This window comes from Dipteris shenzhenensis, chromosome 22 (assembly GCF_047967505.1).
Source record: "Dipteris shenzhenensis isolate YYH24624 ecotype China chromosome 22, Dip_SZ_1.0, whole genome shotgun sequence".
Lineage (NCBI taxonomy): Eukaryota > Viridiplantae > Streptophyta > Polypodiopsida > Gleicheniales > Dipteridaceae > Dipteris > Dipteris shenzhenensis.
In genome coordinates this window covers 15,776,730-15,790,933 of record NC_141617.1, presented here as the reverse complement: position 1 = coordinate 15,790,933, position 14,204 = coordinate 15,776,730, and the positions used below count along the sequence as shown (strand labels likewise).

Sequence of the window (14,204 nt, the reverse complement as noted above, 5' to 3'; positions counted from 1 at the left end):
CCACTGGATTGATGCCAATTAATGTGTGCACCTGCAGCCGTGCAAAACAAATCCAAGGCTGTTTGGAAGGAAGTGAGTGTCCTGGGGGAGGCATCCAAAAAAACAGCTGTGTCATTTGCCAACTCACTATCCAGGAGCTCTTCTTCCCGGCGGATAGGAAGCCTTAGCCCATAAATATCAGCTTGAGATCTAATGTAGATACTTATAGCTTCCACCACAAACAGAAAAAGAAACGGGGCAAGAGGACATCCCTGGCGGACGGATCTGGAAATCTGAAACCTGTCCCCCCTTACCCCCCCAATGAGCAACTAGCTATGGGCTGATCTGTAGAGAGAGGATACTCCTCTAATCCATGCATCTGAAAAACCAAAGCGAGATAGAGTACCCTCTAAGAAATCCCAGTCTACTCTGTCGTAAGCTTTCTCAAAGTCCAAGAGTAGAATGGCCAATCTCTGGTGGCTCTGCATGGCCCATTCTGAGGCCTCCCAAAATGAGAAAATATTATCAAAAATACTTCTGCCATGCACAAACCCTGTCTGCATGTCATGAATCAAATCTGGAAGAAAAACCTATAGCCGCAGACTGATGGCTTTCGCTAGAATCTTGTAAAAAGTGCCCAAAAGAGTGATGGGTCTCCATTGAGACACAAGATTCCTATTACCCCCCTTTGGAATGAGATGAATGAGACCATCTGTGAGTGAGTCTGGCATCTCACCAGAGTCCCACATGCCCTGCAGGGCTGATGTAATGTGATCACCAATCTACTCCCAAAAAGTAATAAAAAAGGAGGGGGTAAGTCCATCTGAACCTGGGCACTTGCCCTTGTGAAGGGCAAGTAATGTAGTCTTGAATTCTGCATTGGTGAAAGGTGCATCCAGAGAAACATACATCTCATCCTTCAGCAATACACGGATACACTGCCAAATAACCTCTCTAGCATCATCAATGGCCTGTGTGCCTGGATCTGCAGTAAGAAGGGATGCAAAAAAATCTGAAGCTACATGCATGACAGCATCAGGATGACTGTAACACCCCGTCTGAGTCAACAAGCTGCGAAACACTATCTCTACTATGTCTGGGCCCATGAGTAGAGAAAAAGTGTTTGTTGACCCTGCCACCCATCTGAATCCAAAAGGATTCCTGTGCATGAAAGGCATACTCTGCTCTCTGATCCAACAATGTCTGCAAATGAGCCCTTGCTGCAGCAAGGCGCTCCTAAATCCAAGCATCTGTGGGCCTCTTCTGCTCTTCCCTCTAAAGGGACGCTAACTGCTGGTGTATACCATCTCACATCTGAGAATCTCACGTCTCCTAGAATCAGCAACTGAATGATAATAGTCCCTAATTTCGGATAAGGCTGCAGCTACCTGAGATGGATGGACAGCTCCACCCTGTATGTGAGAAACCCAAATCTGTAAAATATCCTCTGTGAGGCTCTCCTCTGCATAAAATGCATCTAGAATCCTGACACTAGCAGAGCGTCCTCTCCGATGAGGCTCAAGAATCTGCAACACCACCACTGGAAAATGATCTGAGGTGGAAACCCCAGTATAAATGCATACAGATCCTCCTCTGTCAAGAGCCCAATCGTCTACATAAAATTTGTCAATCCGTGCATGAATGGGCATGTGTATTCTCCTGTTTGACCAAGAATACAAGAGTGACCGTGGCATAATATGAAAGGCATCATCCAACCAAGTGTCTCTGCCACTGACCTGAAAGAGAAAGGCATCCTAGGCTGCCCTCTCCAAAGAATGAATTCCACCCTGTCTGTCTCCCTTTTTGTCTGAAGGCAACTCAACCATGTTGAAGTCGCCACCAATGATCCAAGAATCTGCAATGGGGGCCCAAGAGAGTAACTCCTTCCAAAAGAAGATCCGCTCCCCTCTGTTGTTGGGAGCATAAAGATTGAGAAGACCAATCTTACACCCTCCAATCAAAATAATGATCCATTGAGCTCTAGAAGGGGAGATAATACCATGACCAGCAACCAAGGGGAGAATAGAAAGACAGACCGAAATGCAAGTACCTCCCCTTGTGCCCATAGCAGGCGACCAGAAGTTATGTCCTGAAAGCAGTTTGCCAGACTTAGAGCAATCACTAGCATCCAGCTTGTGTTCCTGGATAAAAAGGATATCAATAGCACCTCCAGTGACGCTTGGATGAAGCTGGTTCCAGATCAGCTGCCTACGGCGACGGTGTGGAACTCTGCCTAGGCCCTGTATGTGTTGAGATATCGAGCTCCACTCGTGATATGCCAGGGTGACCGTTGTGTATTTATGTCACCGACTTGTTAGCTGCAGATGCAGTTGGTACACTGTCCACGAATAATAGCTGGATGACAGCTATCCTTATCTACTCTAGTTCGTGGCTCAGTTAGTATGCCACCTTAGTTAGTTGAGTTTGGTTTGAGACCCACATATAGGGTTCTTCTATTTTCTTTGTACTAGAGTTCTTTTGGCTTTCACAACTAAGAAGAGAAAAACTGTTTTCAGCCTCGCCCTGTGTGTGTATTCCCCCATTGTGTATGTGAGAAAGCCACAAGTGAGACTCCTTCCCTCTCTCCCACTATCTTCACATGGTATCAGAGCCTTGTTCGTGGTAAGGAGCTCAAGAAAGCAAACCAAGTTCGCGGTGTCCTGGTAAGAGAACCAGTGTTGCTTTCCTATTTCAAGTTTGGGAGCAAATCTCTACAGGTAGCACAGCCAGAAGTGCAAGAGTGCACTGTCTCAGATTGAGACGCCCTTCGCGGTGTGGCGAGAGGGCAGTATATGCTGCGGGACTTTATTTTTCTGATTTGAGGCCATTTCGGGGCCCATTTTGAAGACGGAAGTTCTTCGCAGGCACTCAGAAAAAGGCCCTATTTTTGCTGTGCGAGCACTGCTCGGCTGGTCGGTGAAAAGTTGCCGCAGAAATTGCATCGTATGCCTGTGTGCAGAGATATTGGAAGTTGCAGAATCATGCTTGTTGCCTGTTCATGCAAAATCGTCACTAGGAAGTGACTGTGTGGTCAAATACCACTTTCGTCAGTTTTGCAGATCTGACCGTGTGAGGCAAAAGCTGTGTTTTTCACAATGACAGAATATTTTGCAGTGTTCTGTAATGGCGTCTGATTCTCTTTCACAGATTGTCACAAAAAAGCTTGACAAGAACAACTTCCAAGCATGGAAGTTTAGAATGACGAATTTCCTTATGGGCCAAGGCTATTGGGAGTTCATTACAGGAAATGAAGAAGAACCAGTTCTTCCTAATGTTCCCAATCAACAGGAAATGCAGGCATTTAAAGAATGGCATGAGAGAGCCAGAAAAGTTATGTACTGGCTGTCTATCAGTATTTCGGATTCTATGATTGTGCATATTCAGGATGCAAGTACGCCAAAGGAGGCATGGGATACTTTGGCAAAAATGTACAGCACAAATACGCAAGCCAGGAAAATGCAGCTCAAACAAGAGTTGCACAATGTGCAGAGAGAAAATTTGAGCATAAATGACTACCACATGAAGGTGAAGAAAATTGCAGATGCACTTGCTTCCATTGGGTCGCCAGTGGAAAATGATGATCTAGTTTCTGTGACCTTGAATGGTCTAGGAAAGGATTATGCACAGTTCCGGACATCCATTGCCGTCCGTGAAAAATTTCCTAATTTTGAAGAGTTGTTTGCTCTTCTAATTTCTGAAGAGCAGAGAAATGGGGGTGCATCTTCTTCCAGAGGAACTTCAAAAGAAACTGTCTTCTAATCAAATGCTGGAAGAGGTAGAGGCAGAGGTAGAGGAGGCCGATCTGCAGGCCGTGGTAGAAATCAGAATATACACCAAACTCAAGAAAACCAATCCTATGGAGGACGTGGTAACTCTAGAGGCAGGGGGAGCCAAAGAGGCCATGGTGGATGGCAGAGAGGCCAAAATGCAAACAACAATGTTGAATGCTACTACTGTGGTAAAATGGGTCATATGGCTAAGGACTGCTACAAAAAGCAGAATGACATTATGAATGGAAAATTGCAGCAAGGTAATTATGCATCTTCTAGTAGACAGGGCGATGACAGAAATGAGCATCTATTTATGGTGCAGCACATGACCAATTCTGCGACAAGTGTAGAAGAACGAAATGATGTATGGTATGTTGACTCAGGTGCGTCAAACCACATGACACGTCATGCAGAATGGATGCAGGATGCAAGGAAAATGGAAAAACCAAGATTTGTGGAGACTGGTGATGATACTGCACATCCTATTGTGCAGATTGGTAAAATTCCTTTGTCTATGCAGGATGGGAAAAAGAAATACCTGTCTGATGTATTTCATGTCTCGAACATCACCAAGAATCTGATTTCTATTGGTCAAATGGTTGAGCAGGGCTTGCAAGTCAGATTTAATCCTCATGGATGCTTTGTTGAGGATATGAAAAATAACGGTCGCTTGATAGCAAAAGGGAAGAAGAAGGGCAGGATGTTTACATTGGATGCAGACATGCCTGAATTGAGTGCAGCAATGTTTGCACAATGGGACCGGTGTAGTTGCAGATATTGATAAAATGCCTAAGGTCAGATGGAGGGGGAGAGTACCTCTCAAATGAGTTTGCAAGGTTCCTGCAGGAGCATGGCATAAAGCAGCAATATTCATGCAGTCATACCCCACAGCAAAATGGACTTGCAGAAAGGAAAAACAGGCATATTGGAGAGGTATCTCGGGCCATGCTAAATGAAAAAGGTCTACCAGATTATTATTGGGCTGAAGCAGTTGCTATAGCAGTTTACATAATGAACAGGACTCCCACTGCAGCGATACATGGCATGACGCCGAAGGAGATGTATACTGGTGGGAAACCAGACATTTCTCATTTCAAAATTTTTGGTTGCATTGCCTATGTTCATGTGCCAGATGAGTTGAGGTCCAAGTTGGATCCAAAAGCTGAGAAGTGCATCTTTATTGGTTATTCTCTGCAGCAGAAAGGGTATAGATGCTATAACCCTTCTACTCGTAAGTTTACAGTGAGCAGAGATGTTGTTTTTTATGAGATGAGCAGTTGGTATAAACCAGTAAATGTGATGATTGATGTAGATGCACAAAATGGTAATGCTGCACAGAATTCACAACAGCAATCACAAAATATTAGTGGACCTGCAGTGTCCTCTAGCAGTGGATCACATACTTCGCCATGGACAGGTAGATTGAGATCAGGAGAATCTCCTCAAAGAAATGCAGATAGTGGTACGCAGGTATCACAAAAAGAAAAAGAGAAGGTAGATCAGCCCATGTTTGATGTGAATGTAGGTCACTCTTATGTGGATGGTGAATCCAGTGGCTCAGAACAGAGCATTGATGATGAGTTGGGTATTCCTTCTGTTGTTACACCTGGAGTAAGGAAGACCAAGGATGTTTTGAGAGCACCTGGAAGTGAGCCTATTTTGCGCAGGTCTACCAGAGCTAGGTATCCTGTGGATAGGCTGAAATATGATGGATTTACAGCCATTCACTATGCCTATATGGTCAAAGTGATACAGGAACCAGAACCCACTTCTTTTGAGCAAGCCATGGGAAATGAAAAATGGGAGAAAGCCATGGATGAAGAAATGGATGCCTTGGAAGCAAATGCTACATGGGAATTGGTGCCTTTGCCTAAAAACAAGAATGCAATTGGCTGTAAGTGGGTTTATAAGATCAAGCACAATGCAGATGGTTCTGTGAATAGATACACGGCAAGATTAGTTGTCAAGGGGTTACATTGACGTATGGCATTGATTATGAAGAAACATTCAGTCCGGTTGCAAGGATGGCAACTGTAAGAGCAGTCATTGCTATGGCTGCATCAAAGGGATGGTCTTTACATCAGATGGATGTAAAGAATGCCTTCTTGCATGGTGATTTGCAAAAAGAGGTCTTTATGGAGCAGCCACCAGGTTATGTTCATGCTATTCATCCTGAGTTTGTTTGCAGGGGTTGAAGAAAGCCTTGTATGGCTTTTATGTTGATGATTTGATCATCACAGGTGATAGTGATGAAGATATCCTTCATGTGAAAATGCTATTGAAGCAGAAGTTTGAGATGAAGGATTTGGGAGAGGTGCGTTATTTCTTGGGCATTGAGGTGATTAGATCACCAAGTGGGATACAGCTCTTGCAGAGGTAGTATGGATTGGACATGCTGTCCAAATATGGGATGACAGGCTGTAAGCCTATAGTTCCTTTGGAGTAGAATGTGAAGCTGAGCACAGATGCAGGTGAGCTTCTGGAAGACCCTACTATGTACAGGCGCATAGTAGGAAGTTTGATTTATATGACTATTACCAGGCCAGATTTAAGCTATGCTGTTGGATTGGTAAGTTAGTTTATGCAGGCTCCAAGGAAACCGCATTTGGATGCGGCTAGACGCATACTCAAGTATGTGAAGTCCACATTGCAGTATGGACTATTTTATGAGGCTGGGGTTCAGATACAGTTGCATGGATACACTGATGCTGATTGGGCTGGTAGTACTTCTGATAGACGATCTACCAGTGGATATGTGTTCTCTTTTGGGAGTGCTACAGTCACTTGGAGCAGCAAGAAACAGCCTACAGTTGCCTTGTCGAGCATAGAGGCTGAGTACAGGGGTGCAGCAATGGCTGCATGTGAGGTAGCTTGGTTGCATAAGCTACTTTATGATATGCATCAGTCTACAGATGGGCTAGTTGTCATTTATTGTGACAACATGATGAGCAGTATACACTTGGCAAATAACCCAGTCTATCATGCTAGGACAAAGCACATTGAGGTGCATTATCACTATGTGCGGGAGAAGGTTTTACTAGGTCTTATTGATCTAGTTTATGTCAGCACAGAGGATCAGGTCGCTGACATATTCACGAAGGCATTGGGCGCAGAGAAGCTACGCAAGTTCAGAGAACTGCCTAGCGTGCAAGAATTGGGATTGAGCTCGAGGGGGAGTGTTGAGATATCGAGCTCCACTCGTGATATGCCAGGGTCACCGTTGTGTATTTATGTCACCGAGTTGTTAGCTGCAGATGCGGTTGGTACACCGCCCACGAATAATAGCTGGATGACAGCTATCCTTATCTACTCTATTTCGTGGCTCAATTAGTATGCCACCTTAGTTAGTTGAGTTTGGTTTGAGACCCACATATAGGGTTCTTCTATTTTCTTTGTACTAGAGTTCTTTTGGCTTTCACAACTAAGAAGAGGAAAACTGTTTTCAGCCTCCACCTGTGTGTGTATTCCCCCATTGTGTATGTGAGAAAGCCACAAGTGAGACTCCTTCCCTCTCCAGACGATCCAGGATGATGGCAGCTTTTCGGAGGAGACTTACTCATGGAGATCTCGCCCCACCAGCCGCTCACCTCACCTTTGCTCAGATTTGTACTCTCATAGCAGGAGGCAGAGTCGATGGACAGGATTTCTAGTATTATTTTGGTTCTCAGACTCCGTGACACCTGGACTTGTATCTTTGCATTGGCATATTGTACTCATCCCCCCATTTTGCACCCAGGGGCGGTTTCCTTGCATCTAGTTTACTTTGCATTTAGGCTCAGATTTGACATTATGTACTTTCACTTGCATTGTATTGCGTAGCACTTAGATGATATTCGACGATGCCTCTTCTTTGTGGCACGTTGATTTTGTGCTATCTTGTATGCAGAGTTCTTGATGTCCCATGGGCCCATTTCGGCCTTTAGTGGACAATAATACACTTTCTTTCTTTCTTTCTTTCTCCCACTATCTTCACAGTATGTTCCAGCTGGCTATCCTCATCGACAAGAGGATGCTGGATAGAGGGCTCCAGAGGTGGATGTTGCTGCATCAGTAGTCCCCTTGTGGTCAGAAACCAAGGGGTCAGAGACCAAAGTGATTGGGGCTGGTGGATCTAAAGGCCCCTCCTGATGTGGAACTGTAGTGTCTGGGGCTGCAGCAACATCCACCTCTAGAGTCTGGAAGGCGTCTGTCTGAACAGGATCAAAAGTCTCCTCTTGAGGTAAGGGAGCCGCTCTGATAGCTCTCCATCGTGGTACTGCATGTGCTGCGGGCATTGGGCGCCCTGCTGCCCCTGGTGGTCTTGGGGTGCGCGAAGCAGGGCGCCCTGTTGCTCTTGGTGGTCTTGGAGTGCGTGGTACAAGGTACTGGGGAGGTGTAGTCGTGGTAGTACGTGAAGGAGCCGCACTAGAAGACCTCTTGTGTCTTTTTCTCTTCCTTGGGCAGTCTCTAGCAAAGTGCCCAAGGGTCTTGCAAATCCTGCACTGGTCTTGTCTACCTGAAATCTTGGCTCTCTGTCGAAAGAGAGAGCCGTCTAGACGCTGAAGCATAATGTGGTCATCTGAGATGTTAGGGTCAGAGACAATGACCCTAACACGAGGCACCCCGTCTGCACTGACTGCCTCTACCAAGGAAGAAGGCATGCCAGGAAGGGAGGGGATCTCCGTGACCACTCCGAATGTGGCTTCGATAGTGGCAAGCAGTCGATGGTAGATGTGAGGAAGACCGGGAAACCTAATGAACAGTGATGTGACCTGCCTGTCCTCCTCGACCGGATCGAAGCCCAAGGTGTAGAACAAAAGAAAGATCCTCCTCAAACCCAAAGCCAGGGGATTAGCTTTGAGAACAAGGGCTATAAACTCGTGGAGTCGAAAACCACTTGGAAGAATCCACGTCCCAAAAGTCGAATATCCCTGAGGTGAGGGGCGAGGTCTCCTGGTAACGCCGCCAGCATCTAGTCTCTAGCCTGTGATTTGGAAGGGTGAGACCCAAAGATGCGGGCGAAAAGTGATGTGGAGCCCTCTAATTCCACATCTTTCGTCTTCTGAAAAAATGACGGTTCTCGTGGCCGGTGGAGGTGGACGGAGATTGGCTGAATGGGGATCCATTCGCCAATTGATGTGAAAAGGCCGATTTCAACACTGAAAAAGCTCCGTCTGTGAAACTACTGCCCAAGATGCCCTGAACGCGGGCGCAGGAAGAAGGAGAAAGAGAGGGTAGGAGCGAGGGGAAGGGAAGGGAAAGAGAGGGGCAGAAAGAAGGAGAAAGAGAGGGGAGACGGAGGTAGGTTGAGGGGGAGGAGTGGGGAGCTGAGATAGGGAGGAAGGGGGCGGGGAGGGAGAGGGGGGAGGTTTTTTTTTTAAATTTTTAATACTCTCTACTTTTTCTTTTTTTTTCCCGGGGGGGGGGGGGGGGGGGGGGGGTGGGGAAACCTTGGGGGGGGAGAGCAGCAGGGGGGGGGGGGGAGAGCATGGGGGAAGGGAGGGGAGTGGGGGAGGAGAAGGGGGCGGGGGGGCTGGCGGGGGAGAGGGAGGGGGGGCTGGCGGGGGAGAGGGAGGGCGGAGGAGAAGGGGGCAGCGGGGGAGGGGAGAGGAGAAAGGGGCAGCGGGGAGGGGGGCAGCAGGGAGGGGGGCAGGGGGGGGGGGCTGGCGAGGGGGAGGGATGACCGGGGGGGGGGGGGGTGGGGGGAGGAGAAGGGGGGCGGGGGGGCTGACGGGTGGGGGAGAGGTTGGGTGGGTAGGGAGAGGTAGGGGGTAGCGGGGGGGGGAGAGGGAGGGCGGAGAGGAGGAAGGGCAGAGGGAGGGTGAGGGAGGAGGGAGAGGGGGCTGGCGAGAGGGGAGGGAGAGGAGGAGCAGCGAGGGGGGGGGCAGCGAGGGAGAGGGAGAGGGAGAGGGGGCTGGCTGAGAGAGGGAGAGGGGTGGGCAGTAGCTCACGGGGAGGAGCAGCAGCTCAGCCTCACTGCTGGTTTTACTTCTCTCTTCCTCTTCACTTGCTGAATCTGAAACTTCCAGTCCTCTACCTTTCAATGAGCTATGTAACATAACTACAATACCCCCCCTCCCTCTACTCGAGGAATTGGGGAAGACATCAAGACCCAGATTTTGACAAGAAAACCAAAGAGTCCTCCCGCCACACGTGATTTCTTGTAGACATGAAACCATCGAATGAACTTTCAGAACTTCAATGCACGCCTTCTGCTTCCTCCGGTCACAACAGCCCCTTACATTCCAAGAAAACACCGTCACATTTGCGAAGCTTGTGCCTTTATCCCCACCCAAACGCCTCCTCACTATGCAAGCGCTCTATAAGCATCTTTGAGAAGATGGAACCGTTTCTCACCCCCCATCCCAAGCGTTCCCAGCAACATCCTTGACTCCCTTAGGCTACATGCCGATAACCTTCCCCAACTTGTGCTTTACAATCTCTTTTGTTACATCTACTCATACAAATTTGGCACTCATACTGCCAAACCAACCAACTCACAAGTATCAAAACCCCTTACAACTAACTACTTATCTTTTCTACACTCCCTCCCCCTCAATGCTTGGCGTGCACTCCACGTCAGGCATTTGCCTCAAATGTTGCCCAAAGGTCGCTAAAGATAGTCTAGACTTGAGGTTGAATTCCTACTGAGACTAGTGGCCACCCTTATGCTCGGAGCTTCATTGTGGTTCAGTCCAAACAATACGAATTTGGGTTGTGGCTCATTTCTCCATTTATTCGTTTTGCCCAGACCTTTTCTTCATCATTGGACCCCTTGGGTGTGGGGTTTAATAGTCTCTAAGTGCATGTCTCTAAGTGCATGCTGAAAGGAGAGAGGTAATCTTAAATCTCTTCTGATGTGCTGTCCTAGTAGACCACCATTGCAAATTTTGAAGCGTTTATCTCTTTGCATTTGTAACAATTTAGAAGCCACCCTTTGACCTACTATAAGCGTCCACGTCAAGATTTCCATGTGGCATCAACACAATGTGCCAAATCAAAATGATTATGCACATTCATGGATGCAATACTCAAACTTGATGGATGCACTAGAGTCTGTGGGAAGACAATTGCATGCTTGTGTGACACATGACAAAGCCATCTAGGTTAATGACATGGTGCCATGTGGCACCCATCCCTTCCCTCCATGGTGGATGCATGTTGATATATGCTAACCACCTATGATGTCATAGGTGGTCTGCATCGGACTTAAGGTATAACTACCACTCAACAGAACCTACTAATTAACCCAAGAGTGAATCAATGGACTAATCCATAGTTTATGACTCAATTTTTCGATGCCCCTTAAATAATCATTACCACTAATTAACCCAAGGGTGACTAATAACTAATCCATGGTTTTTGACTCAATTTTCACTATTTTGTGATACATTTTGAGTCCTCTCTATTGAATGTGACTTTGGGCAGTAGAGTGGTTGTGATTTGCGGTCAACTATTAAGTGCGACTTTATTATGGGTGGCAGTTGCTTGCACCAATAGTCGAATACCTGTGTTTGGTTGACGTGGACTTTGAGGCACTTTGGGTGGCTATGGTTTGTTGAGCCCCATGCGATTTGTCTTGCGTCACCTTGGTTTATGGGCTGGTCTTTGGTTTGGTCGGTCCACCTTTCAAGGTGCTTAGTCGACAAGGGGTGTTGAATATGGGCTAATCCCCTTGTGGCTTGAGTGATAAAATTTGGGTAATGGGCGGAAAGGAGAGCCATGGTGCTTGCTAACACGTGTAAATTGGCAATTTGAGTAATCTCGCATGTAATTGAAGTAATCTCCTTTAGTGCTAGCCTTCATCATGGCTGAGTTTGCCTTTCACCTCTGGAGTGCCGACCGGAACTCAGTACGAAGACTTTGTATAAATGGAAGGTCAAGTATGTGTGGGTGTTGTGTGGGTTTGTATGTGTGAGACCATATGATTATACTATGGTCTACACCCACTATTGGATGCTGATGACATCAGTGGGAATGGGTGAGGCCTCCTAGTCTGAACTGTTAAAATGCCCCCACAATGGGACCTTTTTATAGACATGTTAGGCCCTCTAGACTAGCCGGCCAATCTGTAAAACAGAGCGACCGTGGGCCGACCCAGTCTCTATTGATTTTGCCAACCTGTTCATGCCTTTGTCTGACAAATTATTCGATGTTGGCTCATTCTCCAGCTCTGCTACAGCCTCTAGGTCATCTGCAGCACCTACTGGCATCCCTGTTGCACCCAACCATTGTTGCCGACAACCTTTGAACCCTGCAACAGCCTACCAACATGTCTATCTTTGGCAGCTCCTGCACAACAGCCTCACAACAGATCCACAGGCCTTGTGGATGCTCTAGGAAGACCTGCCATTGCTGTTCCAGCCCTGCAGTACTAGTCATACTATCCTATACCTGCTGCTGCACCATCCGCACAGGTTTTTCCTCTTCCAGAGCTCCATTTAGCTCCAAGTCCTTTACTGTGTGACAGCCCACATGGCAGCCTACAGTGTGCCCACGTGGCTGTCCTGTGGATGTTTCCCTCCACCTAGATTTGCCCATGTGGCAAACCTGATGTGCACACATCAGACTCTCAAAACCCCCAATCCCACATTGGTACCATGTCCCTATGCTCTCCTCATGTGGGCTTTTACAGGTTGGACAATGGACCATAATTTCCAACAGTGCACACCTCTAGTAAGATCTATATTTGCAAGTGTTATCTTGTGGGCAACTTAATTGAATTTTCCACTGCATGTTCTGACATGGTACTAGAACCTAGGACTTGAGCTAGAAGTACATGATCAGATATTTTCCAACAGGTATGACACAGGCACAGTCCTAGACACAGAGGAGCGCCCATTTTCATTGTCCCATGTATTTACTTTGAAAGGTTGTTCTCTCATTTGGATGTGCATGGCTACTTTACAAAAGTAAGATTAGGATATAAGCTCATGAAAATGTAAGAAGAAATCTTACCCAAATCACTAGACTTTTGTGGCCATGTGGCAAGGTTCTATCCACAGGTGGCTGCCCACTTATAAGCTCCAAGAGAACAACCCCAAAACTGAAAACATCAGACTTAGTTGTTGCTCTACCCATCATTGCATACTCTGGAGCAAAATACCCGAATGTTCCCAACATTTGAGCTGGAGAATTGGAACATGATGAGCAGTCTGAAGTTGGTATCGTTGTTGCCATCCCAAGATCTGCCACCTATAAACATCAAGACAATCATGGTTCATAAATATCAATGAAGAAACATATGAAAAGATTGTGTTCTCTACAACCTGACCATAGAATTGATCAAAACACATTCTATTGCATTGAAAGTCTAATGATACCTTGGAGATGAAATTTTAAAACCATAATTGAGATAAAATCTATCGAAGATCAAATTACTAAACCAAATGATTGCATAAAAACATACTGCAGCAAGCATACAAGGCTAATCTTGGAGAGAGTCTAAAAGAAGTTCATATATATGATAAGAATCTACCCAAAGCGATATATATATATATATATTTCAAGAAAATTACTTTATTAAGTATGAATGAAATCCATGAGAGCAAGATCGAATGCGGGAGTACATCATGCAATGCATGAGGAAAAAAAACAGCTCAAAAGAAGCTAATAAAAAACCAAGGCGGAGGCATGAGCACCTTGGAAAGCAGTGAAGGGAACATCCTGGAGGGAACAAGACTCCATTGAGTGTCACCATACAATGAGAGCTGGATCTCAATCATATCTCTCGAAAAACACCTGAGGGCGAGTAAGAGATAACCAAGCCACTGAACCCCAGGTCATATAGAAAGGTGCTGAATGAAAGATACTGAAAATCCTAGCAACACCTTTCCAGATCGTCCTCGCCTGTCTGCACTCCCAAAGGCAATGCTATATTGACTCAACTAGAACGCGACAATGAGGACAAGTAGGGTCAGCCCCGAACCTGGATCTCCACAAGTTCACTGCAATCCCTCCATGAACAGAAAGTCAAAAGAAAAGAGTGATCTTTCTATTCCTAAGGGATTTCCAGAGCCTACGCCAATAGTTTTTCCGCAAAACTGCGGAAATCTGAAAACTATCCCAATGAGGCGCTCTAGAGGGCCTCCAACCTCTATTGCTGTGAGTTGAAACCTCTAGGCATTTTTGACTGTATAGTGAAAGAAGGGGAAGCTCTTTCTCGGTGCCCCTCATCAATCCATTCCCACTCGCCTGGGTCCCACTGCAAGAACCTAATAGGGGAACCACCATACAACCAGAGTCTCCAAGACCCCAGCGCAAGGAGAAGAGGATTGGGGTCAAGATACCCTATGAGTCCTTGCCCTACTCCATGAAACCTGCGATCTAGACACACTGAAAGGCAACATCCAAAAGAATATCATCAGAAGATCTGATAAGTCTGCCTCCCCACCACTGAACATCGAAGACTAGGGTATCCTCATGTACATCCTGCACGGCAATAATCTGTAACAAAATGCCCATCCCTGAAAACGC

At 46.5% G+C, this 14,204-nt stretch overlaps 1 protein-coding gene across 3 annotated transcripts in view; it reads right to left on the bottom strand.

Annotated features, from left to right (window-relative positions):
* The window catches only part of LOC147887797 (receptor-like serine/threonine-protein kinase NCRK), a 195,636-nt gene that overhangs the window by 12,944 nt on the left and 168,488 nt on the right, over positions 1–14,204 (bottom strand). For all 3 annotated transcript variants that reach the window (XM_087393528.1, XM_087393527.1, XM_087393529.1), the window contains one exon: positions 12,687–12,923. In XM_087393528.1, the coding sequence (XP_087249654.1) occupies positions 12,687–12,923 (237 nt within the window). The remainder of the gene's footprint in view (positions 1–12,686; positions 12,924–14,204) is intronic.